General features: G+C 37.3%; 1 protein-coding gene across 9 annotated transcripts in view; it reads right to left on the minus strand.

Moving 5' to 3' along the window:
• Positions 1-27488, minus strand: part of LOC139983328 (uncharacterized) — an 81644-nt gene that overhangs the window by 10758 nt on the left and 43398 nt on the right. For 5 of the 9 annotated variants that reach the window (XM_071996833.1, XM_071996830.1, XM_071996831.1 and 2 more), the window contains exons 1-5: positions 22095-22272; positions 7698-7761; positions 6417-6722; positions 5431-5775; positions 3742-4065 (exon numbers count right to left, since the gene is read on the minus strand). In XM_071996833.1, coding sequence (XP_071852934.1) covers positions 3742-4065; positions 5431-5775; positions 6417-6722; positions 7698-7761; positions 22095-22247 — 1192 coding nt within the window. In that variant the 5' untranslated portion in view covers positions 22248-22272. Of the gene's footprint in view, positions 1-3741; positions 4066-5430; positions 5776-6416; positions 6723-7697; positions 7762-16997; positions 17094-22094; positions 22275-27488 lie in introns of those variants that run through there. The other 4 variants (XM_071996834.1, XM_071996836.1, XM_071996835.1 and 1 more) reach the window with 3 other exon arrangements.

The following is a 27488-nucleotide window of genomic DNA, read 5'->3' on the forward strand; positions in this document are numbered from 1 at the left end:
ACAAGTATACATATTATATACCTGTAGAGTTTAGACATGAAAATTCGATCAATTGTCAATGCCAGTTGCTTCTGTCAAGAACAAATTACATGTGAAAGTTTAACTCTAAATTCATGAAAAAATGTCAATCTTTTTGGTCACCATTGACGGATGACCAAATGTTGTTCATATTCCCGATGTAATAGACCTGCCTCCTCATTAGCTTAGAGGCTTCATTTGATCCACAGGATTTGACAATGGGGCTTATTGGTATCACTGTAAAGCTAAAGGAACTGAAGGCTTTGATTTCCTAAAGACATCTCATGGAACATGTGTAGTTAATGAATGACTTGTGCATAATTTGCATAGGAGTGTGACTACAGTATGGGACATTAGATTTTGATGACATAACTAGTTCATTCAACTATTTGTATTTTTCTGATTTTGGAATTTATTGACCAATCCGTTGCAAGCTTTTGACTATTGTTTAAAGTTTCTTTATTTGATTAGCTATTTCCAATGCTGAATGTCACATACCTGTATCACAAGTTCCTAAGGTCTTTATAAAAAATGGAAGTGATCAATTTTAATGATATTTTGTAAAGTTCTAATTTCCATTAAAGGTTATCAAAACAAATACAATTTGTTGTGAAATTTAATTCATACTAATGATATAATTTAAAAAATTGACATATATGGGAGTACTGTATGGGACACAGCGTGATGTATGGGACATACAGTATGTTGTGTGTTACCAACCAAATTCCTACAGTGCAGATTATCCTTCTGACTCTTTTAGGTGATGATACTGTCCTAACCAATTTTTACTCTTCCACGACTGTCTAGAAGTTAAATAGTCGCACACATGATTGATAATCCCTGAATAGGTCATACATTGGGTATGGTGGTAGGGTAAAGGGAACAGTGTGGCGAGCAGTTCTTCACAACGAGCTGTGTGCTATTGTATAATTCAGTGAGTGGCAGACACATTTGGGAAAGTGTGTATTGATGTCTATGCTAAATAAGAGTCCTTTCAGTACCAGGCTACCAGCCACACTGATTACATAGAGCAGTGAACATCTTATTGGAAACCACTGCATGGCACAAAACTCACTTATAAGATACATTTTATTATGATGTATACACTATGTTTACCAGTGTATACTTTTACAATATTTCAGCAGCCATCAAGTCTTTCTAAATGGCCACAACGTTAACATGTGCACCAGATTGTACCATGACCACAAACATCAGTTCATAATAGCTTGAAGAGCATTCAAAGATGGTTACAGTCACTGTTCCAATTAAAACCATCCAGATAACCATTTAGAAGTAATTGCTCTGATAATGTAATGTGAAAATGAACCAAGGATATAGAAATGTCACTTGTAGGGAATTGGCATGCTGTATATTTGGACAAGTTTGAGCCTTGGTAGTCTGGTACTGTATGTTGGATAGCTAAACAATTTAATGATATTGTTGGAAAGATACATCTCAACTCTCTTCAACAATGTGTGATTGGACATATGCCTGCACGGTAAACCGGTTTTAGTACTGAAACCGTTTTTTCCGACCGAATTTCGGTACTATTTTTTATTTTAAGAAAACCGAAAAAACCGAAATGTGAATTGCAAATACTGGAAAAAAACAAAGTTTGTTGACTTTGGTTTCTCCTATTTACCGTTCTTTTTGCAATATGAAAGTAAATTGCAACAAGAGAAAGCTATTCTGATAGACGACATTGTCAGCTACGATAGGCACACGCCATTACCATGCAGTGCTTGAGGGTGGATAGCTAGGCCTAACATTAGGCTATGCAGCCCTTATATGCGTGCAACAGTTAGGTACCTTGTAGTATTGAACTGACCTTGGTGGCCAACGTTAGTAGTTGTGAAAAGTACACACCCAAATGACGAGATGCAGTTCAAAATAAATTGTTATATCCAACGTGTTTGTCCTCTCTGTGTTGTTCTTATTATTTAACTTCAATTTAAGAGTAGAGGATATGGAGAAAATCTTTGCAAACACATTGATCACAGTTCGTGTTAAAAAACTGAACGTTAAAACTTCAAAGGTACATTGCGCAATCCACAATACCATACGACATGTACAGTCGCGGGGGGGGGGGGGGCGAGGGGCTCTGTGAGTTTAACAACTAAGATACAACATGTAACATGAGAACAATCACAGTACATTATTCACAAGAGACACCTGGCGTCAGGCTTGAGTCAAGGAATATTAAAGGAGACTAAAGGAGTAAAAATGTTGCATGCATGGCTGGAAATTACAGATGTTGCTGTTGGGACAGTTTTCCTTTGTACGCTAATAGATTTTATTTTCTTTGCCGGAGTTTTATTTTAACATTTCTTCTTCTCAGTTATCAGACAAGGCATCTCTCAGTGGGTTTTTTCGTTTACGTTGATGAACACATGTTTCCAACTTAAACGTTAACAATTTATATTCTTTGCCGACCTAATCCCCGCTTTTGCCAGCGATATTTTTCAACTTGTACTTGAAAGTGTAGACGGTAAATTCTCTTCACTCCTTGAAAAGAAATTTATTTTACCGCCAAGATACCACCCGCGAACATGGCTAGAGCCTCGTGCAATTTGGTACCTTCGAACACTTTGTCAGCCACTACTGAGTAAATTGGACCAATCATATTGAAAAGCCTTTTTTTACGATCTCCAATTGGTCATAATGGGGTACGCTCGGCCCTCATCTCCGAAAATATAACATATAATATAATATAACATGACCGTGATATTTTTTCTGAACACGAATTTGAACTTCGTGAAGTACAGTAAACACAAGACAAACGATACATGTACGTGATATGTTAAAACTTTAAAAAAAAACTTCAGTTTAGTTAATTTTATTTATTCTCCTTATTTTTAACCCTTTACTGCGAACGAACAGACTTGAACCCGCTGTTGGTAAAGCTTCAAAAGTACGCATCTTAGCGATCAAGATTTGGATGTTTTCAATGCAATTCGGGAGGGGGAAAAAAAACGGTTTTTGAGCCAGATACGGTTTTTGAGCCAGATTCGGTTTTTTGCTAGAGAAAATCCGGTTGTAAGTTTTCACGAAACCGTGCAAGCTTAATTGGACAGAATGTTTTCTGCAGCAAGGAGTGTGACATTCAGACAGTTCTGTCATCAACCGTAAAACCTGATAAAAATTACATGAGACAACTTTGCCAATCTCAGCATCAAGAACCTCAGATATTCTGTCATTTATGGTGCTGCAATCTTTCTTCAAGCAGTAAGTCTTTCTTATAGACTATTTTGTACCTGACTAAACTATTATCTGCTTGTACTGTACATATCATGATATCAATGTACATAACATTTCTTGTTTCTTTTTGCTTGATATGCATGATTAACTGTATTGTATATTTTGCTTTAAACTGGAGAAAAAAAATGAAATGAAACTGAAAATCTCAGTGAGGGTCCTTTAAAAACTGGAGTCTAAGTTTAATATTACAGTACAGTATATTTTGATTAAGAGCTATATTTTAATTTGCCTTGACTCAGACTTTTCTATTAAAGTAGATTGCTTAACCATGTTAATGTTTACCTTAAGCTAATGTTAACTTTGATCATATTAAAGACAGGTATGAGCATGCTCCCTCTTTCCCCCCCCCCCCCAAAAATAAAAATTTTTGTTCCAGTTCTGTTGAGCTAGAAATGTAGGTTTGGTAGACAAATTTGTTCTTAAATGAGTATTTTCGCTTTTGGCATGGTTCTGAAGGGAGCTTACCTTTAATGATAAGTTCAACAGTTGTGGCCCGCACAATTTCTCTACCAATCGATAGCCTACACTCCAGAAGAGCATAAATGGCATCAGGGGGGAACCTTAACCATAAGTTACGATTGATGGTAACTGTCCCATCCACCTGATCCCTTGGTGGAGTACTGGTTTGCTCCTGTAACATCTGATTTGATAAAGCTGGAGTTACAATGACCCATTCCAGAGAAACATTTGGTAAAGCTTTATCCATGGCACACGTCAGGTGAACCTCTCTTTCTACATAACGGACTACACGTCGCTCACCATTTGATCCATTTACCTCTGGGAAATTGGCTACAAGATTAAAAGTGCAAACAAGAATTCATAATGATTCAACAATCTCCTTTCTATTTTTGCTTGAAGGTCATCAGCCCATTATATATTGTGTAGAGCAATCATGCAGTATGGGCAGTATTACCATTGCATCTTTACAACTACTAGTTATTAAAAGTAGGTCATATACAGTAAACCCAATCAGGATGTAAGCTTTTTCAAGGGAATGCAAACATTTTTGGGGACTTATGTCCCAGGGATGCAAACTTTTTTGCTCTAGTAACATTACTGGTACCAGCTATTAACCAACAACTGAATGCCACATTTGGCTACTATCCCACTTAATGTTGCAGAGTATTGCAATGCAAAGATATTTACATTTGACCCTTTAGCCTCATTAATATACATAAGATTAGTGCCAAAATCGATACATTCTTACTACAATACATCTAGCTGGATTGCTGGATTGCAACATTGACAATGACTAAAACGTGCATAGCAAAGTGGGCGATGCTTTTGAGCCCTGGTATGGTACTTCAACCTTCATTCCTGTTTAATAAGTACTGTGCATGTTTCAAGGTCATTGTCAATACAATTGCTATTTCTAGTTTATATGCTTATAATTAAAAGATGCTAACATGTAAGTCCATCAATACATACATGTAAATGTGGACTTTCAAGCACAGTGTGCTTACAGAAGTAGTATATTCCACAAACTATCAAACTTATGTTGAGCAAATGAGTTAAATTTTTCAATCCTTAAATATCAGTACTATACATATTGCACCACTGGTGTAGCTTAAATGTTTTGCAACATCGACAATGACTAAAACGTGCATAGCAAAGTGGGCGATTTCTCCCACAGTGAAACTAACAGAAATGCTGTACTCAAAGCTGAAGACTTTGTAATTTCAGGAAGGTTTTTTGCCTAAGTTTGAATGAAAAATCCTTTAAGTTTGAGATTTACACTGTCCTGGTATTGCCTGTTTTCTACATGCTTTTGAGCCCTGGTATTGTACTTCAACCTTCATTCCTGTTTAATAAGTACTGTGCATGTTTCAAGGTCATTGTCAATACATTTGCTATTTCTAGTTTATATGCTTATAATTAAAAGATGCTAACATGTAAGTCCATCAATACATACATGTGCATGTGAACTTTCAGTGTGCTTACACTAGTAGTATATATTCCACAAACTATCAAACTAATGTTGAGCAAATGAGTTATATTTTTCAATCCTTAAATATCAGTACTATACATATTGCACAACTGGTGTAGCTTAAATGTTTTGCAGATCTTATATAAGTTTTGTCCCAGATGGGGTGTAAATAGTTAATCAAATGCAATGTTTAACATTTATTTTAGCTTTAAAATAATTCAACTTACTACTTAAAACAAGAACATCAATTAGAGTCACTGCTGGGAAATAGTTTGCCATCTGACCAGCAACACTGCACTGTAGTCTTAGCCTTCCAGTTAAATTGCTGCCAACTGTAATAGTGGATACCAGAGAAACATTGTATGTCCCATCTGTGTTATTTACACTGGAATCACGGATACTGCTCAAAGAAACATCTTGTGGGACATGGTCCAGAAAAACTAGTTCAAGTTCGATGTTAGGTCTGACTCTGTCCATGGCACAGTTCACCTGACCACCACTGTAATCATGAATCACAACATGCTGCTGGTTGGTTAGTCCATTGACCACAGGATAGACAGGAACAGGAAGGACTAGAGTTATATCAAATAAAATGGAATATTATCAAATAGATAAAACAGTTAAAGGTTCTCGTTGTGAAAGAACAGCTAGGTTCTTCAAAAACCTTTGCTCACATTCATGAAATGCTTTCTTTGATCACTTATCTAATGTTTGGCAGTAATCCATGCTTGTGACGTTTTAGGGCAGCAATATTTCCCTCAGTGAAAGTGCAAAGTTAAAATTACAAATTAAGTTTACTGTACATCACAATCATCAGAAATGCAAAGTATCTCATATGACACTGTTCATTGGGTATGCTTTCTAATGCTAAGTAATGCAACAATTCAATGTACAGTACATGTTTTGTTTTTGTGATCTACAGTATAGGGCAAAGTTCAACATTTTCCATCAGTTTTGCATTTAAAGGTTTGCATATTTTTTTGTTCACCTTTGTGTGTACAAATTTGTGGATTGCGTAGAGCCCTAGGGATACTAACTATGTACAGTAGTCTGGAAATTGATAACACAAATACTGAGCAGGCTCACGGCTATAGATTTTCTGGCTGAAGCATATATCAGTGATAGACTTAGTTTCTGAAAGTGTCACTTGAGTCAGTACCAACAAGGAACTGAAAAACAAAAACAAAATCATCCATATGAAACTCATTCTTACCATACAATTTCACTTCAATTTTGTAGTGCTCCACATCTGACCCTCTTACAATCCTAGCAGTGAACATTTGTTCATGTTGAAGTGTGACTTTGTTGATAATTAGGGAACCATTTTGAAACATGTCATATTCTCCACTCTCAAAACCTGGTCCTTTAGTTTGAGAATCCTCCACAAGAATAGTAGGACTTCTGTCATCTACATCCTCTCCTACAAGCCATCCAATGACTCGAAACTCTCCGAAGTCACATGATACTAGACCCTTGGATCCCAGTCTCAGGTATATGGGCTTCTGATCACAAAACTCAGCTAGAAGAAGTGGAGAATAGTAGTACTGGTAAGCATATTGAATACTAACATTCGAAGAATCAAAAAAAAAAACACTAATTTAAAAAAAAAAAACTCTTGTTTCTTAGCCAACTTGCTCAGTGGTTCCTTGCCAAATTTTCTTAAAGAACCTGTAATACAACACTGTACAGTACACAAAAACGTTTGGTTTTGTTGAATTCAACTGGTTAGGACAGTAATTGCACTAAATATTACATATCAAGTGACAAGGAAACAAAGGAAAGGTTGCATCTACTTGACTGTAACAAAACAAACTGTTTTCAAACACTGCAAAGATCAAGAGCCCAGGGTAAATGTTGGATCAGGTTTTGAGGATTTGCACGTGTGTAGTTGAAACTATGGAGTTTGAACAGGTGCATGTACATGCAGTAGTGAACTGTGGAAAGTAGCAAGAGATATGCACACTGCTGCAAGGCCAATGCATAGAGCTACTACGGAGTTGACCAGTAGGGAAATACAAGGGCGGATGAAAGGGAGGGGGGTAAAAATTGGTTGAAAGGGCAGGGCGGGCAAAATAAGAGGTGGTGGGATGCTCCTGTCAAAACAGCAAAGCTAAGGCACTACAGTATGCCCTATACAGTATATATTGTGTAGAACATTCATGAAGTAAAGGCAGTGATTCAATCACATGTTTACAAAGTTCAACTGTACACTAGTAAAAGTAGGTCATACAATAAACGCATCTACTGGATGCAAACTTTTTGGGGCTTTGCGTCCCTGGGACTTTGAAAGTTTTGAGGTAAAGTTTGTTATGCCAAATGTAACCACTTTAAATGACATTACTGGTTTTACCCCAATAGTAAAGAGAAAATTCTGGACTAAACCTCCATAACTTGGACATAAAAAGCAACTCTCAGCATGAACATACAAATGAAGACTGGGCTCATGTCAATCATAACTCATACTGGATGTTTTGAAAACAGGTACAGTACTTACTTGTATTCACAAATAGGAAAAGGCCAATAAATGTGGCGATCCAACATATGTTCTCTTCCATGTTCTGTGTAAAGGAAGAAAAAACATTTCAATCCTTACTTCATTTCTATGTGATGAGAATGACTGCGAAAGAAGATGATTAAAATACGTCATCTTAGGGCAGCCACTTTTAAATTGCAACATCTGCAAACAAATTTCCTTAACATTGGTTTTACAAGCACCACAAACATTTTTACACTTTAAACTGAAGAAATTCATTCTCACAAGAATGCTTAAATGACTCAGTTAGTACAATATCTCTTCTATACATACATGGTGTGATATCCATACTCATTTAATGCATGCAAATTAACTCAAATCAAGGAATCTAAGGTATGGATACATCTATTGTGCTTGTTATGTTGAACAAGTATATAGCGAGCTTGTACATGTAAACAAATAAAGTCAGTTTGAGATTGCATGTTAATCTGTTCAATTCGTTCCTACCTCACTGCGTGTCATCACATTTTGGCGACGAGGATGACGCAAATTTAACCTCTTACATGTTTACAATCTTGAGCCTAGTGAACCCAATATTCCATGGAAGCAAGGAAAATTACATTTGAAGACTTCTTACTTGCTGTAAGAGGAGAAATGTTTTCCTCTGAACATAAGAAAGCGTTGCTACTGCATTGCCTGGGTGTGGCAGGACAGAGGGTGTATAATTCATTGTCTGAGTTTAGCCCAAAGGATTCTGAAACCGGTTTATGACACACCCTTCCATTTTTAGAAGAACAGGTCTTCAATAAATGTGGTTGCTGAAAGATACCGGTTCGGTCGAAGGGGGCAATACACTGGGGAATCCATTGACAATTACATGGAGAGTCTACGACAACTTAGTCCTTACTTATAACTTTGGCAATGAATTAATCCATGATCAGGAATTTACAGAGGGTGAGAACGACTAGTACTGATGGAAAAAGATTTACAAAGCTGTTAATATCGCATGACAAATGGAGGGTGCGAGTAGTGAGGCAAAACTTATCAGCAAAGGGAGTTCTAATCAGCATGTGAACCAGACAGAGGAAATCCCCACACCTCATGCAAATTGGAGGGGCCAACTCTCAAATCAGAGGGGCCCCACATCTTCAACCAACCGGAAACCCTACAACAGCAACGTACAGAATAGTGGGAGAAGATATAACAGACGCGGTTCAAAGGGATCACCGAGCAAATTTTGACTAGTGTATGGCAAAGGATAAAAAGTGTCGCAAATGCTCAAAAATTGGCCATTTTGCTGTTGTGTGCTGGGGTAAGGATGTACAATGGGGAATCCATGAAATTACGTCAAATCAAGCTGGTGTCAATGCACTGGAAGTGCCAGAAGATATATATACAAGTTTTAGCAACAAATTCAGTAGGAGTTAAAACAAAGCCTATTACAGTACATGCACCATGACAGTTAACGATGTCCTGCTTAAGCTCATCGTGGATATGGGATCATCTTGTGCCACTCTTTCTTGTGATATGTTTAACAAGTTTTTCTTAATGGAAGCACTCGAGGAAGGTTCATCGGGTATGCATTTATCTTCTTACACTAAACATCATATCTTATTGTTGGGATGTTTTAAAGCTTCTGTGAGTTATCTACAGTGTAGACAATGTGACAGTAGCTCTTATTCTTCTGTTTTAAAGGATGGCAAATTTTTTTTATATTTGATTGTTTTTTTTATTATTGTCATCTTTAATTTGTTGGGAAGGGATATGATCACTGCTTTGAAGATCAGTATTTCAGGTCAGCAATTTACTTGACAAGGATAAGAATGAAATCATTGTTACGCCTGGTGCCAGTGTTGAATACCATTAAGGGGTTTGTTCATTGGGGAAAGCCAAATGCCAAATGAAGTTGGTGCCAGGTGGCACCACAACTGCACAATGATCCATTTATACTATTTGCACACACTTTGAAATGAGTTTCCTACAGAAGCCCTGCAGAAGTCCTATACAGAATGGGAGGAGCTTTCAAGGCAGATTTCACAGTTTGATGGTCCAAACCAGCATAGTCAGTTTGAAGTACATTGTACTGCTGTGTGTTCCAAATAAATAACATAACATAACAATGACATTAGTTTGGTAGACTCCCTTATGACCATTAAAATTTGCTCTGCACTCATACAGTAGGTCGTATAAATGACTGTTTTGGCTGTAACTTGTAGATTACTGTATATTGAGTGGAAATAGACCCAAGCTCAGAAAGTTAGGTCAACAGCTAAAATCACACTAGAACGTACCAATTCCAGCAGACTAGGGTAGGTAGATGGGAGAAGTACAACAGAGTTGACACAGTATTATCCTACTGTACTGTACTGTACGTACAGTTTGACATCTGGATACCTGACAATCTATTGTGCAACTTCAGGCTGTTCAATTGCTTCTTAAGCCAGACGATTGACCACGACCCTGACTCGACCTTTGTCACATGACCACATTTTCAACAGTACTTCAGACAAATAGTGTTACAACTGTGTTCCGCGCACATTCAACCAACAACTTATTTCAACAAGAACTCAGTGTGGGTAAATATGCAAAAGTAGTTCCCAAGCCATGATCTGAACTTTTATTCAAACTTTTGCAGTAAAATTACTTGTGGTCCATAGCACACTGCCAACTCCCAGTTGGGTTAAATGCTACCTACATGCCAAGTTTCCTGAACTGAAGCCGTTTCAAAGACTTTCGCCATTTGAACTTGCCAGCTCAAACCTTCATCAAACAAATTCTTCAAAACATAGCAAACTGAGTATCCAATATTTTCCATGTTATGACACACTCAAAATACTACCAAACCTACTGTAATGTTCAAACTAGTTACATAAAAACGTGTTGCAAATTATCCTTTTAGTATTAGTCAGGGTTTCTGTATTTCACTTTGCAGTGTGAAGACATGACTGATTAAAATGTCATGACTAAAAAGTGGTACGCAGCTGAATATCCCCATTTACTTTAGTAAGCAAAAATATTGCCCATTAAGACAATGATTTCATCAGTAAAACTAAACATGCTCTGGGCTGACCCCTAGCATAGATCTAGTGTCATGACTCCGTCTGGGGCTTCCACCAAATGTGGGGAACAAAATATCCCACATGGGAAACTGTTAACATGTCTTTGAATTCCTTTGCAAATATTATAGGTAAAATCTTCAGTTATGGGAGATGAAATACTTACTGCACTTGGCAGGGTAGAACTTTAACAAAGTGGCTATTCTTACGACTATTCGTAAGAATAATTTCCGATTACGCATGCGCAGTTGCTATTTTCATGAAAGGAGTACTATTTTTTACGACCAGGAGTAACAATAATTTCCGGGTTAGTGTTAGGGTTAGGATTTGGGTTTAGGGTTAAAGTTAGGGTTACCCCTACTACATGCGCAGTTGCTTTTTTTTTACTTTACTGCGCTTTAATTCGCCTTTGTCGTAAGAATAGTTTATAAATAATTGTTACGACTAGTCGTAAGAATAGCCACGGCCGAACTTTAACACTAGGCCTACAGTAGTTTAATAATATATTAATTTAATATTCCTAGAGCTCACAACCATCAATTTGGCCTTAAACTATCCTTGGCTAAATGTTCATGGTTCTTTGTAATACACAAGACTTGTAAAAAGGTATTCTTTCTCTTATTGCCATAGTAAATCTAGGCTGAGGCACTAACATACTGTGTATCTTTTAGTTTTAGGCCAAAGATTGGTGGCAAAGTGGAAATTTCTATAAATCCTAGTGACTAAATATGTGTAATTTTCTGTAAACCACAAATACAGTTCCCACTGAGAACTACATTGTGACAGTGTCACAATAAAAATAAACATCACTGTCACAGTGATATTTATTTTTATTTCCTAGGGCTTAGCCTACAGTACCACCCACTTTTGTAGCCCCTCTGCACATCATGAGGCCCAACTTTGGTTACAAACTTACCCTAGTCTATATGGTCATTTTCACAATCAGTGGTGTAACTTTTGTACACTCAGGGCCAAAATTTCAAACACCATATATATTGAAATTTTTACTAACATCACATGTTAAAGGGTTCAAATTTTTGTAACTTCAACTTTTCGGAGCTTAAACATTTACGTTTATGGGTGTAATTTTTCGGTGACTGTATGACTCTAGGAAACTTTAAGCAAAAAGATATATTTTTAAGCAACCATATTTACACAGTGTTAAAACAGTACTCTGTTTCAAGTAAACTTTAAAATGCTTATCATTATATGTTACTTAAAAATGAAAAGGATTTGGCAGAAATTTTTTATTACTGTTGCAGATATTTCCATGTTAACTGAAAATTTATTGGAAATCAAGGATTGTTTTTCTTAATTTTAACTTTAAACTATTTAATAAAAAGATAAAGCCAAGTCAAACACCCTAAATAATGTCTCCTCACAGAGGGCTAATATCCAATCCAAGTTGCACAAAAATCCATGCAGTTTTACAAAAGTTGGAATTTCCCCACTTACGCGTTTCGGAGGTGACGTTAACATTTTACATGTGTTTCGGAGGTGACAAAAATGTTTACAAGTTGTTGTAAAGGCTTTTTTGCTAATTCACAAAGAATTAAACACTTAAACTGAATGAATATTCATAACATCTTTAATCAAACACTGATTTAAATAAAAAATATCTCTGCCAAGTAGCAGAGAATGTACATCAACTACCTGTACATCTAGTGAAACAAGTGAAAGAATACAGAACACAGAATACAATAGTTTTATGTTATAAAATATAGGTAAATGTCAGGTAAAGCAAATAAGGGCATTTAAAAAGCAATTGTAAACATTGGGCTGAAGTCTCTTACTGTGGCACTCATATTGCAAACGATTATCTCACATACAACATATTGTATATACCTTCAGTCTCTTTTGTTTCGGAGGTGACGCTAAACGTTTACACAACCCAGAAGGCTTGATTCATGCTAAAACACATAGAACTTACCTTGGAAAGTATGAAAAACATTAGAAGGATATGTTGATAATATTTTAATGACATTCATGATACTAGTGCTGTGACTGCTTTTGCTGCCATTCATGATAACTTGGAGACAATACTGTATCCATTCAAAATCATTTGGTTAAATTCACACTGTTTTGGCTAATTGCATACGAAATATTATACCACAAAGAAATGATTAACATTGCGTAGCCATTAGCCATTCTGACTGCTATTTACAGTATCATTTATGTTGGTTACACTTTTGGCAGTGAAACTGACTGTCACATTCCTGTAACCTTTTACAAATTTGAAGAGGACATTCAGTCAATTATTCTGGAAAAAACACTTCATTAACATGACCTAACCACAGTCTATCAAAGTTTAAGTGAAAAGTTAGGTTAACACTTGTCAAAAACTGCATAAATGATGGGCTAAAATCATTAAACAGCAGCCTTGTTCACATTTAAGAATGCACCCGTACTTCAAGTCCTCAAGGGAAATTAATTCCCTTACTTAGTGTGAACACTCCTTTACTCATACTTCAAGTCGGCATGCAGTCTTAAGAATTTATCCTGCATTCTCAGTAAATGTGATGTGAATGGTCGGAGACTTAATGGTGACCCGAGATTTCCGATATATCAAGTTGCTATTGGGCGGATAGTACGTACATGTATGTGTTTGTCAGAGCGTTGCCCTTCTTAACAGAAACACTACCAAAACGATGCTATTCGTGAACCCATTTCATTTTCTTTGAACCGATTTGACCAACACTGCAGAAAAGATGCGGTAACGGTTGTAAGACAAAAACAAACTAAATGACAGTCCACTTAAATCTATTGTTATAGCCTTAAATTCATTGTACGCCGTACTGACAGATTTTTGAAGAGGCCAAACTCTGTAATTTGATGGTTATTTCAAAATGGATGATTTTGGGTTCGGTTGCTATGGAAGTTAGTAAAAGGCTAAAACCGTTGCGTCTGGCCTGGCCTATAATGAAGTTGCACTTACTAGCCTACTGTATACAGATACAGTAGACCTTACTAGGTCTTTAGACCTAACATTAAATGCCTTTGATGTTAGATTAGCCTCAAATGCGACATCAAGCAGTAAAACACTGACTAGCAAGATCGTTTGCTCATCCACTGAAGGGTTTGGAAGAAATTCAAATCTGGGTTAAAATGTTATGGTAATGCCAGTACGGAGTTGTTTGAATACAGTTAACTGTTTATGTGCAATGATTGTACGTTGCCGTGCAGTGGTGTACGGAGTAGTACGTACTAGTACAGAACATAAGACAATGGTAAAGCACAGGGGGAATGTAAACAGCTGATATGACCTTTATACGCCTGCGCAGTATATTAATCTCGCAAACAGACAAAACTTACTCGTTCTGAAATGTGAATGCGTCTTGTTCTTACCTAGTTTATCCTCCTCGCGGACTTAATATCAATAATCGCCCAGGTTGCATTCTTAAATGTGAACAAGGCCTAAGAGACCATCTGGAGCAACAATCTAGAGTTAAATGAGTTTTCACTCTATAAAGGTTAGTTGTTTGTAAGTGGTTGTTAAAGGCATTGAAGACTCGCCCCAAACCGTGTGGGGCCATCTGAAAAATGTAACTTTCTGTTATTTGCAAGTGACGTTTTGTTTGTGTGGCTACAAAATGCAGACAGTAATGAAACGTGATACCTTGTTATCTTTAGCTGGACCTGAGATGTCCATCGCTGTATCGTTTGTACAATGTGCTGTGCTGTACTGACTGTACACTAGTGTCTATTAACGATGGTAGCAAGCTGTGTGTGTATTTTCTGGGATCGATGGTGGTGTCTAACACTTCAGTTACACCTCATCGAAACTAGGTCAGATTACCAGCATTAGACGTTTCCTTTTGCACCAGTCTTCACTCTTCACACTCTTTAAGAAAAGGGAGGGGAATTCCCTATTCAAATTTTATGTATTTTTGGGAAATCTCTTTTCAGACAATTTGCTGTGATAACAACAGCACATTAAAGAAGCAATAAGATTCTTTCTTTTTGCTTCAAATGTTACAGCAGCAGGTCTACATATTGTGAACAAATATTCTGAACTTTTGTAGGATATTTACCTGGACCAAATAGTAGAGCCCTCCGTGGTTATAGTGGGAATCATGCAAATTAATGTGTATACTGGTACAGGTCAACATGGTGCAAAATTAAACCTGTGAACATGTACTCAACAGCACTGTAGAACTCACAGAAGGTAACATATAACTGCAGCACAAGTGCATGCACTAGTAGAATATTTCAGAAATATTCTCAAACAAAGGGATAGTTCAGTATATTACATGTAAACAATCAATGTCACCTCCGAAACAATAGCAAAGACCACAGGCAGATTGAGCCTAATATCTGATAAATTTGTCCCATGTTAATAAAGTTTTAGAAACTGCATGTTTGGTGATTGTGATCTTTTATGGACAGCACTTCATTACTAATCGATCATTTCATTCAAGTTTATTAATAGCACTAATGTAAGCAATGGTACACTATCTCCTGTCCAGAAAGGGGAAAAAGTGGCAAAAAAACACATATTTGTAATTTATTCATCAACTGTGCATGTGAGAGTTTCATTAATACTTTGTTCAGTTTGTTACAGTGTTTTCTAAGGTAGATCAAGTCATCCATTAGCATATGATGGTACACAAACAGCAGAAATGTAAAAAATGTAGTGTTAACAATATTGTGTCACCTCCGAAACATTAATTTACAGTTTAATTCAAATTTAACATAATTAATAAAGGACCTTTTAAAAGATATTATCATACTGGTTGCTACACCTCTACAGAATTACTGTAATATGAGTTTTAGCCAAGGAAGATGTTTATTGGATCAGTAGAGATCAAATTTCCAACTAACCTGTTTCGGAGGTGACAAGGTGTTTCGGAGGTGACGCATGTTAACGGAAAGTTAAGAATCTCCCAGAAATTAAAACGACTGGTCATGTTGTCACAACTTTTACTCAAATATTACGTTAGGGGGTGAGGTATATTTTAATAAGTTCAAAATGGCTATACTATTGTTTACATAAATCTTGGACTGAAGAATGCTTTGTTTCGGAGGTGACGGAAAAGTTAACGGAAAAGTTAACATTAAATTTGAAATTAACACAATTTTTTTAAGAATTCCAAATGAAAAATATTTTTGGGCCCAGATATTAGACACATTAGTTATTGTAATAATGCAACCTTACTTAACAAAATTTACACTGCTTAACTAGAACTTAGTTGCAGTCAAACTTAGGTACCAATTGTTAACGGAAAATGTCACCTCCGAAACGACAAAATCTAGCCACCGTTCCTTGGAGAAGGAAAGGAAGGAAACCTGGGCAACACAATTGCATTTTAGTTTGGACACTTGTTGATAATATCAACCAAATAAGAACTGGAAAATACCTTCCACCAATAAGTACAGGCTCTGACAAAAACAGTGTAGTTGAGAGTGTACGGCTGAACTAGCATATTTTAAGCATATTTATGGCCACCAAATCAACCTGAAGAAACCGAGAAAGTTCGTTAAGCTACCCAAGGTAGACTTCACTTAGGATGGTCAAATGGCAAAAAATCTAAGAATTCTGGTATTTGGTCACTGAGTTACAAAGCAATAAGTGCAAATATTGGAAGTTACACCACTGATTGTGAAAATGACCATATAGTGTTATACAAATAATGAATGGTTATGAGTGCAAATATTTCATGAGTTGAAAGATGGAATAGTTCCATTCAACAAGGCGCAGACGGGTTGAATGGAAAAAATTACATCTTTCAACGAATGCTTGCAATCAACAAGCAATTGACCTATCAAATGACCAGAATACAATTAGGTGTTGTATAAATAGTAGCATGGTGGGCTCATAATTGACGCACTTAAGGATTTGATCAACGATATCTATCAAGGAAAAATCCAAATTACTCAACTGTATGTGTTTTTCATATGTGTAGTTCCTCAGAAATGTTCAGATCTCAAAATATTTAAGGTTCTGTGCTTATGCACCTTACAATTGAGCAGAATTTGACCACAAAATGTCTGCCGTGTCAAGTTCTTTCATACCCCTAAATTGACACATTCGTCGAAAAGCTAACTGTAGTGTAGGCCTTAGTATACATCCATTGACTTTAGATGCTGTTTGCTATGCTTTGAGCCTCTAATCTCAGACAGGTCAGGTCCCAGAGAGTAGTGTTATCATATTGAGGTAATGTTGGGTATTTTTAGGGTGTAAGATTTCCAAATGGCCAAAAAACGTGCAAAACTGGGGGGAGGGTGTTAAAAGCTTAAAAAATACCACAATTTGGTCAGCAAATACCTCACATGGATTCAAACCCATGAAATATGTAATTCTGCTTGACTGCAAAAAGTTTAGGTGGCCTGCTGTATCGTTGCTAGTAATAATTGAAGGTGCGTCAATTACAGTCAGAAATCAGACTGCGACTTTTGACCGTTATTTCGCAATCATTAAACACTTCGCAAAAGCGGTGAAATGCATTGTGGGAGCTTAGTCCATCACTACATTTCAGTACACTGCAGCTTGGATATCGTCTGAAAATCCGTTTTAATACATATTCATAGAGCAGCAATCGAATTGCTTGAACCAAAACCTTGAAGAAAAGAAGTTAAATATTCATTAAATATCTGTTTGCGACGATGTCGGACTCACGATGTGGATGAAATTCGGAAATTTCTTCGCCCCGGCTTGAAAAATAAAAACGAAACGTGAGTAAAAACCTTTCATCTTTCGAATTGCACATTTTCCGTTTTCAAGAAGGTACAACCTGCATCGTCCGGTCAATGGTATAAAACAAATTGAACAATGATTCTGGGCTAAATTCAGAGTTGTTCCAGCATTTTGGGTTGAATTAAAGTGACATTTGTAAGGTTGCTCTTGATCACCGGCATCAACGTATCCTATCGTGGTTAATTGAATATGTACATGTGTATGCGCATTACCATAGTGTGTAGCCTAGGGTTATAGTTTTAAGTATTCTACAGTACAGTGTATTCATATTACGGGACCTTGTGTTTATGAATGATGTTAGACATTGTTTACGAATACAATGTCGTTTCCTTGAATTTTAGGGTAGTGCTAGTACTGTAGTGACCGAGCAGTAGGACCCTACAGTACAACTACACAATACTAGGCCTATGCTGGTAATTTTAAGTTTACTACTGACTTCTGCCACTGGTGGTTGTCAGCAATGGCAATACCTTCATACCAGCCCAGCTACTAGTAGTATTATAAGTACTAGTACATATCATAGTACTTGAAAATTAAAAAGCTTACATTTAAAAATAAAGGTACTGCCTTGGTCGGCTCTGGTTAGTACTACGTAGTTTTACCCTTGTGTGATTTAATCCGGTGTACCTAGATACATAGGTTGGTCGAGTCAGTGACAGGTGAACATTGGTTCTGCACTGAATTTTTGTACATTGTTCGCAACACATTTTGGTAGTATTCTTTTGTGTGTGAATTCATATTGCACTTATTTTTTTGTTGGTTGTGCATGTGCCCATTTCACTTTGTTTCAAAGTTCTTCAACTTGTACTGTTGTATGTCTCTGTCATTTTCAGAGAGAAAATGCATTTACAAGTTCCACTACAATGTTACGTAATATGAGCTTGTTGCAACTTATCTCTGCCTGTTGCATTTAAAAGCAATGTGAAGTCATTCGTCATGTGACTTTATATATTGTCTCCTATTATCCAATGTTCTGTTAATATTTATTTTTGTTTTCTTTTATTTTCAGGACTCTTTCTGCATCTGCGGGTTGGATTCTCCTTTGTGGGCAGTTGGGATATATAGTCAGTATTGCGAAGTTCGGCATACTGCGAAAGTTCGGACACCCTAAAAAATACACGATTTCACCATGAAAATCTACAGGAAGAGTCAAATTTCACCAAAAAGTACGAAGCTACAGTTATTTTCTCTCCAAAATGACCCGTTTGCAAGAAATTACTTACATATTTGTCAATAAAAAGACGAAGATCTATGAAGTCTGTTATAATTACTGAAAGAGCAACTGCGCCACCAATTTTATCACCAGCGCCACACTGTGGGTTGCGTGTCCGAACTTCGCAATACTCTAGCAAAGAAATACCAGTTCCACAATCACGAAGAATCTTCTTGGAAAACAATGTGAAAACAGTTTGCAGGAAAGAAAGTTTGGCCGTGTATCGTACTATAACAAAATTCTCCCACCATATGAAGTATATTTTCAAATGATTTATACCAGAAGATTTAGTTTTGGGGTGTTTTAAGTCTTAAGTGTCCGAACTTCGAAGTCACCATCCTAGTACATGCATCGATATTCGAGACAATTGTAGTCTGCAATTATTTCAAGTTGCTTCCTTAATGTGTTTTTTTTTACATTATTCACAGTTTCAACAAATGTGCATGTGTAAAATAAAAACCCACCATATTATCTTCATTGTCATACATCATGTGGCAAATATTGATGCAATTGCATGTGGTTGTTTTTGTAGGTCCAGGTTGAAATAATGTTGCGGTGGAATGGAAAGTCAATTGTGCATCTTTTGTTCCTTGCAGAAAGTACACAAACCTAAGCATTCAATAAGGCTCAAGTTTATTTTTGTGTTTATGCATATGTGACACCTACCTTTGATAATTCACTCTGTAGACACAATCTAATGGGTAAAAGTGACCTGTTCTTGTTGCTTTGTCACAGGGTCAAACCTGACAAATTTCAAATAATGACAAGTCGTGGTACTCATCATGAATACTCATGAGGCCACAATTTCAAAGTTAATGTTTCAAAAATATAGTCCCAGCAATTGGTCTAACTGCATTGAGACATTGTGGTTGTTGGCCGATGACAGGTAAATGATAATATTTGGTATATTGATGGTGTATATTAATGAGGGGATGTGGCTTAATACTAAGATTGGGAGGCCCATTAACCCTATACAGTAATATGGCATTTGTTCACCAAGGTATAATAGATATTTTAATTAAAGCTTGTTTCAACAGACTACTAATCAAGTCATTTCCAGTCAAGAGTGAAAAGTAATGTGTTAGTTCACATACAATTTTTTCCAAGTCAGATCAATTTGCTGGTCCTTGCAAAAACGCAAGTGGAGAAATTGTGAAAGTTTTGCTATCGCACAGGTTGTTACACTGTTACTTCACCCAGAATTTTCTTGTTACATATTTGCTGACACCTCATAAACATCTTAATGTGCTTGCTAAGAAGAGAAGTACAATGCTAAAATCAGTTTTGTCAATCTCACTCACATTAACTTACCAAACAATTATTTTGTCATGAGTGTTTGTTCATTGAGCATGAAACATTTCCTTTACTTTGGCCGTACCAAAACAGTTCATTTAAGACATAGTCATCCAATTCTTTCAATTAAAATTTCATTTCACCTTTTAATTAACATTTATGGAAAAGCGTCTTTATACTGTATCTGTTGTGTTGCTTTGAAGTGTTTCGAATGATTTCTAAAGGTAGTCAGTATAGGCCCCAAATTATAGCACGCTATAATTGCTCGAAGTTTTCAAAAAGTACTTTCCTTGAGGTCTTTACTCTTCGAATTGTTCTCAGACATTTTGAGGAACATACAAGGTGACTGAATGTCCCAGTGAGGAAAAATACAAATAGTTTAAGAATTTTGACAAAGGTGACCATACTTGAATATCTAGCATATTTGTGGCAAATACAGCATGGTAACATTATTTTTTATGTGTTTCAAATCAATTTCAAATTGAGTTTTTCTAATGAGCAACTATCAAAAGTATAGTGTGTTCATATCTTAGATGAACAACACCTTAGTACAAACTACTAAGTATTGCTTAACCTCTCTCAAATTTTTAACAAGTAATTCTTTTAAGGTTTCTTTTAACATTTTTTTTAAGGCGATCAGTCTTTCAGGTAAAAGTAATTTACCTCCAATAAAAGAGAAATTCCTTTACAATTGGTATTCTATTTGATTCTTTGTTTGTCAAAGGTGTCAGAAATTGGATCTTGTACCTCATACCACATGTCCATAAGACTAATAATATTTACAGCTCCTTAAAGACAAACATGCTATTCTGCTCCTCTGTACCTTTAATTGCAGTCTCTTGCAAGAAAGTGATTACAGTTATGCAGTTGCACATACTTATCCATCACCATGCAAGTTATGCAACAGGCGGATACCTCCTGTGGGTGGGGGGGGGGTGGGGATTGTTCCTATCAATATACTTTGACTTCACCTCTCATGGGATGCTAAGGAATATGCAGTGCAATGTTACTATGATAAGGCTAAGCACATGCAGAGAAATTAATTCGCGATAGTAACCACACCCCCACTCTTTGAATTGCATGCTCAAGGTTTCAGAAAGGGTGTGATGTAATATGCTAAGCACATCACTTGTCTGAGATCACCCACCACCTCCCCCAGCACACACCATCGTTGAAACGTGCAATTGAAACCGAACCAGGTGATTGAGCATCGGCTGCTACGTAGTGCTTATGAATATCCCTACGAACCGTGGAAACGAGTTGAATGTAGAGCTGGATCATATGATGCTAACTTCTATACAAATTCAGTCATCACTGAATTTGTCTAACATCACTCGGTGCCGTGTGGACTGAATTTTGACCGGTTGTTTTCTAGCAACCTGAAATTTTACGAATGTTTTCATTTGTGGTATGGATTTATCCAAGCAAAAACCTATATAAACCTATTACATCTGCTAAAATCGATCGAAGTATGTTCACTGGCTTCTGTGTTGTTGCATTCCAGCGCATACGCTGTGTTAAATGTATAGCTGTATATAGGATGCTAACTTGTTAAAATTTCAAAGATGGCGGCCCAACATCACCCGCGAGCATTGGAGACATGTGAAATGAATTGTGATCGGCCGTTTTCAAGCAGACTGTGATAATTGACGGATGTTTCTGTGTTTGGAATGAAATTATCTAACTGTTTGTGAACATTTGGCGTTTGTTCCGGTATTTTAAGTCTTTTATGAGTCGATTTCATGATCGGTCGCTACGGCTTTTGCAGCCGTGACCTAAATATCACCTGTAATTTAGCGGATTTCCTGTGAGTATTTCTGTTCGAGTTTATCGCTAGTGGTAAGTCAGAAACCTTTTTATCTTAGTTTCCAGGTTCAGTAGACATTTGAATGAGGTTTTAACGAAAACAACACATTTATTTCGACATTTATTTCTCGCCTCTCAGTGAACGATTACCGCCGAAATTCAAAATGTGTGACGTCACGAAAGCTTAATAAATTCCGGCGAACCTTGGGTCTGCTTCCCAACTGTAGTTACGGGGGTGCGTCAATTATGAAGCCTTAGTAATTAGTATAGGCCTACTATTAGCACTATCACCTGTAGCATGGTGGGCTTGTAATTTGATGAATTATATCTGTTCAAGGAAAACCCAAAACACTCACATGTATAGGATTTTCAGATGTATAGTATATCAAAAATAAAATAAACACAAAATATTTATCCTGCTGTTCCCACAAAGCGTACAGTTGAGAAAAATCTGACCCGAAGACGTCTGGCCAGTTGTGAAGTCCGTGAATACCCAGTAATTGGCTCATTTGTCCATACAGTAACTACTGTTCATATATCCATTGACTTTGTACACTGCAGTATGCCAACATTATATTATGTGTACGCTGCAGTATGTGTATGCAGTATGTGTGCACTGCAGTGTTCTGATGGTCCAAATGTGGACCATTGAAAAACCTTGTTTTTAGAGAATCATTATTCGAGATAGGAATACACTAGAGAGGTTCCCATAGCTTTATTTTGCACATAAGACAGCCTGCATCAATAAACAAAATTTTTCCGAGGGGGTCACATGGTCTTTTTTTTTTTTTTGTCTTCAAAGATTTGTTTACATTCAAAAAACCGGTCGTTTTGACCGTTTTATTCAAAAAAGTATTGAGAACAGTGAAAACTTTCAAGTCAACTGCCCCTATCTCATACAACTAGCTAAGACATACAAGGAATCAAATCAGGAGCCTCACAGGCATATGTAGAGGGATGGCTCTATATTTGGAGAAAATATGTCAAAAAATACATTTTTTCGGTCTAAATTAGGGCCAAAACACGGAACATTTTCCGGAAGTATTTCTCCAGAATGCCTCACCCTACAGAATAGATTTTTAGCTCTCCAGAAGCGCCACACTGAAACGCTGGGCTACATAGAAAAAATTTAGCAATAGCGCCTCCACTTTGTGAGAAATCCATAGCAATTCAACTCGAGCATTTCTACGGTATAGAATTTCGGTCAGCCACAGTTAGGGTCAATGCAATCACTCACGATCGGGCTGAAGTTGGCGAACAATAACAGCGACCAATAGCAGCGAACGTTAAGCATTACCAGCGACCATTACCAGCGAACAATAAGAGCGAACACTAAGGGGAAAATGATACTACGGAGAAGTTTAAGGGCAATTCCAATGTGACAAGGGGAAAAGTAAAGTTTTAAAAACTAAACTAATTGACACACTTATTTAACACAGTCATGGGTGTGTTATCAGACAATAAAAGTTTTCAAATTGTGCAAGTAATAGCTGGCAACCCTCTCTATCACCCCATCAAAACCACCTTGAGAAAAGATGTCATCAGAGAGGGCGATAATAACGCCAAAACTCGACGCAAAGTCTCATCTACCGTTTATATACGGGTTTTCAACACGATTTTTGGCTAACAAATCAAATCTGTAACTCAGTATCATTGGGGTCCCCAAAGTAGCTGACGTTACCCACTATCACCCCATGCCAACAAACCTCGGGGGACGGTATCTTTTAGGGTGTTATTAACACCCAAACTCGACGCAAAGTATCATGTACAGTTTATATACGGTTTTTCAACACGATTTTTGGCTAACAAATCAAATCTGTAACTCAGTATCATTGGGGTCCCCATGGTAGCTGACGTCACCAGCTATCACCCCATACCAACAAACCTCGGGGGACGGTATCATTTAAGGTGTTATTAACACCCAAACTCGACGCAAAGTCTCATTTACAGTTTATATACGGTTTTTCAACACGATTTTTGGCTAACAAATCAAATCTGTAACTCAGTATCATTGGGGTACCCAAAGTAGCTGATGTCACCAGCTATCACCCCATACCAACAAACCTCGGGGGACGGTATCATTTAAGGTGTTATTAACACCCAAACTCGACGCAAAGTCTCATTTACAGTTTATATACGGTTTTTCAACACGATTTTTGGCTAACAAATCAAATCTGTAACTCAGTATCATTGGGGTACCCATGGTAGCTGACGTCACCCTCTATCACCTCATACCATTAAACCTCGGGGGACGGCATCATTTAGGGTGTTATTAACACCCAAACTCGACGCAAAGTCTCATTTACAGTTTATATACGGTTTTTCAACACGATTTTGGCTAACAAATCAAATCGTTAACTCAGTATCATTGGGGTCCCCAAAGTAGCTGACGTCACCAGCTATCACCCCATACCAACAAACCTCGGGGGACGGTATCATTTATGGTGTTATTAACACCCAAACTCGACGAAAAGTATCATCTACAGTATAAATACGGTTTTTCAACACGATTTTTGGCTAACAAATCAAATCTGTAACTCAGTATCATTGGGGTCCCCATGGTAGCTGACGTCACCAGCTATCACCCCATACCAACAAACCTCGGGGGACGGTATCATTTAGGGTGTTATTAACACCCAAACTCGACGCAAAGTCTCATTTACCGTTTATATACGGTTTTTCAACACGATTTTTGGCTAACAAATCAAATCTGTAACTCAGTATCATTGGGGTCCCCAAGGTAGCTGACGTCACCAGCTATCACCCCATACCAACAAACCTCGGGGGACGGTATCATTTGGGGTGTTATTAACACCCAAACTCGACGAAAAGTATCATCTACAGTTTATATACGGTTTTTCAACACGATTTTTGGCTAACAAATCAAATCTGTAACTCAGTATCATTGGGATCCCCATGGTAGCTGACGTCACCAGCTATCACCCCATACCAACAAACCTCGGGGGACGGTATCATTTAGGGTGTTATTAACACCCAAACTCGACGCAAAGTCTCATTTACAGTTTATATACGGTTTTTCAATACGATTTTTGGCTAACAAATCAAATATGTAACGCAGTATCATTGGGGTCCCCAAAGTAACTGACGTCACCTTCTATCAACCCATACCATTAAACCTCGGGGGACGGTATCATTTAAGGTGTTATTCACACCCAAACTCGACGCAAAGTCTCATTTACCGTTTATATACGGTTTTTCAACACGATTTTTGGCTAACAAATCAAATCTGTAACTCAGTATCATTGGGGTCCCCAAGGTAGCTGACGTCACCAGCTATCACCCCATACCAACAAACCTCGGGGGACGGTATCATTTGGGGTGTTATTAACACCCAAACTCGACGAAAAGTATCATCTACAGTTTATATACGGTTTTTCAACACGATTTTTGGCTAACAAATCAAATCTGTAACTCAGTATCATTGGGATCCCCATGGTAGCTGACGTCACCAGCTATCACCCCATACCAACAAACCTCGGGGGACGGTATCATTTAGGGTGTTATTAACACCCAAACTCGACGCAAAGTCTCATTTACAGTTTATATACGGTTTTTCAATACGATTTTTGGCTAACAAATCAAATATGTAACGCAGTATCATTGGGGTCCCCAAAGTAACTGAAGTCACCTTCTATCAACCCATACCATTAAACCTCGGGGGACGGTATCATTTAAGGTGTTATTAACACCCAAACTTGACGAAAAGTCTCATTTACAGTTTATATACGGTTTTTCAACACGATTTTGGCTAACAAATCAAATCGTTAACTTAGTATCATTGGGGTCCCCAAAGTAGCTGACGTCACCAGCTATCACCCCATACCAACAAACCTCGGGGGACGGTATCATTTAAGGTGTTATTAACACCCAAACTCGACGAAAAGTATCATCTACAGTTTATATACGGTTTTTCAACACGATTTTTGGCTAACAAATCAAATCTGTAACTCAGTATCATTGGGGTCCCCAAAGTAGCTGACGTCACCCTCTATCACCCCATACCATTAAACCTCGGGGGACGGTATCATTTAGGGTGTTATTAACACCCAAAACTCGACGAAAAGTATCATCTACAGTTTAAATGAGGTTTTTGAACACGATTTTTGGCTAACAAATCAAATTTGTAACTCAGTATCATTGGGGTCCCCATGGTAGCTGACGTCACCCTCTATCACCCCATACCAACAAACCTCGGGGGGACGGTATCATTTATGGTGTTATTAACACCCAAACTAGACGCAAAGTCGCATTTACAGTTTATATACGGTTTTTCAACACGATTTTTGGCTAACAAATCAAATCTGTAACTCAGTATCATTGGGGTCCCCATGGTAGCTGACGTCACCAGCTATCACCCCATACCAACAAACCTCGGGGGACGGTATCATTCAAGGTGTTATTAACACCCAAACTCGAAACAAAGTCTCATTTACCGTTTATATACGGTTTTTCAACACGATTTTTGGCTAACAAATCAAATCTGTAACTCAGTATCATTGGGGTCCCCAAAGTAGCTGACGTCACCAGCTATCACCCCATGCCAACAAACCTCGGAGGACGGTATCATTTAAGGTGTTATTCACACCCAAACTCGACGAAAAGTATCATTTACAGTTTAAATATGGTTTTTCAACACGATTTTTGGCTAATAAATCAAATCTGTAACTCAGTATCATTGGGGAGCAAAAACGTAGCTGACGTCACCCTCTACCACCCCTTACCAACAAACCTCGGGGGACGGTATCATTTAGGGTGTTCTTAACACCTAAACTCGACGCAAGCTATCCGATTTATATTCAGTGTAGAGAGAATGTGTCTCACATTATAGAAAGAAGAGAAATTAATTGAGAAAGCCGTAAATTAAAATGAAGCTTTTAGGAAAGCTATGATTTTTTTACGGAATACCGTTTATTATATACAAAGATACATAAGTGAACTTAAAATGACCCTACTCATATAGTATCGTTGAAATGAAATACCAAGAAACTTCCCCGATCAGTATATCCGGACCAATTCGGAATAGATTGTAGTGTCAGTGTACAGTCACATTTCACCGTATTACAAGAGTTAGTCAAAATATAGTTAATATGTCTCCAAACTTCATTCAGTATGTGTGTAGAAGGTTATCGATATGCAACCGCAATGGAGAATAGAAGGCTTAGCGATGTTGTATTCCCTTTAAATACCAAAGGAATTAATCGCCGTGAACTAAAGATGGATTTATTTGACAGACAACAAAACCATGTCAACAGTATAAGCAAATTGTGAAAGTTCAGGCCCGATTTTCCTAAAATGGGATCCATAGAACCAATTTGAGATAACATGTGATGGGTAGTCTAATGACAATGATCCAACTGTAAATTTGGTTTAGACAAAACATATCATATAAATTGGTTAGCAATAAATGTTATCATGGCATTTTTCTCAAATTGTCTTCAATCAACCTAATTGCATATAAGCATGTGAATTGTTTTAAGACGTTGGACCACCGAGTTGCAAACACACGATGATCAAATCCATGGTTTTTGGTTATTTCTCTCAAATACGTTTGCGTTAAAGCATCAATTCCGTCACAGGATATAACGTATCTGACCTCCTTGTTCAAATTGTGCCGAAAAAAACTTATTTTATAAATGACTGGTTAAAGTGAATAAAAAAGAATAAACGGCTCATGATTCGAAATACATAAATTAACCTAATATATTGACTCGATATCTGGCATTTAACAT

This window comes from Apostichopus japonicus, chromosome 16 (assembly GCF_037975245.1).
Source record: "Apostichopus japonicus isolate 1M-3 chromosome 16, ASM3797524v1, whole genome shotgun sequence".
Taxonomy (NCBI): domain Eukaryota; kingdom Metazoa; phylum Echinodermata; class Holothuroidea; order Aspidochirotida; family Stichopodidae; genus Apostichopus; species Apostichopus japonicus.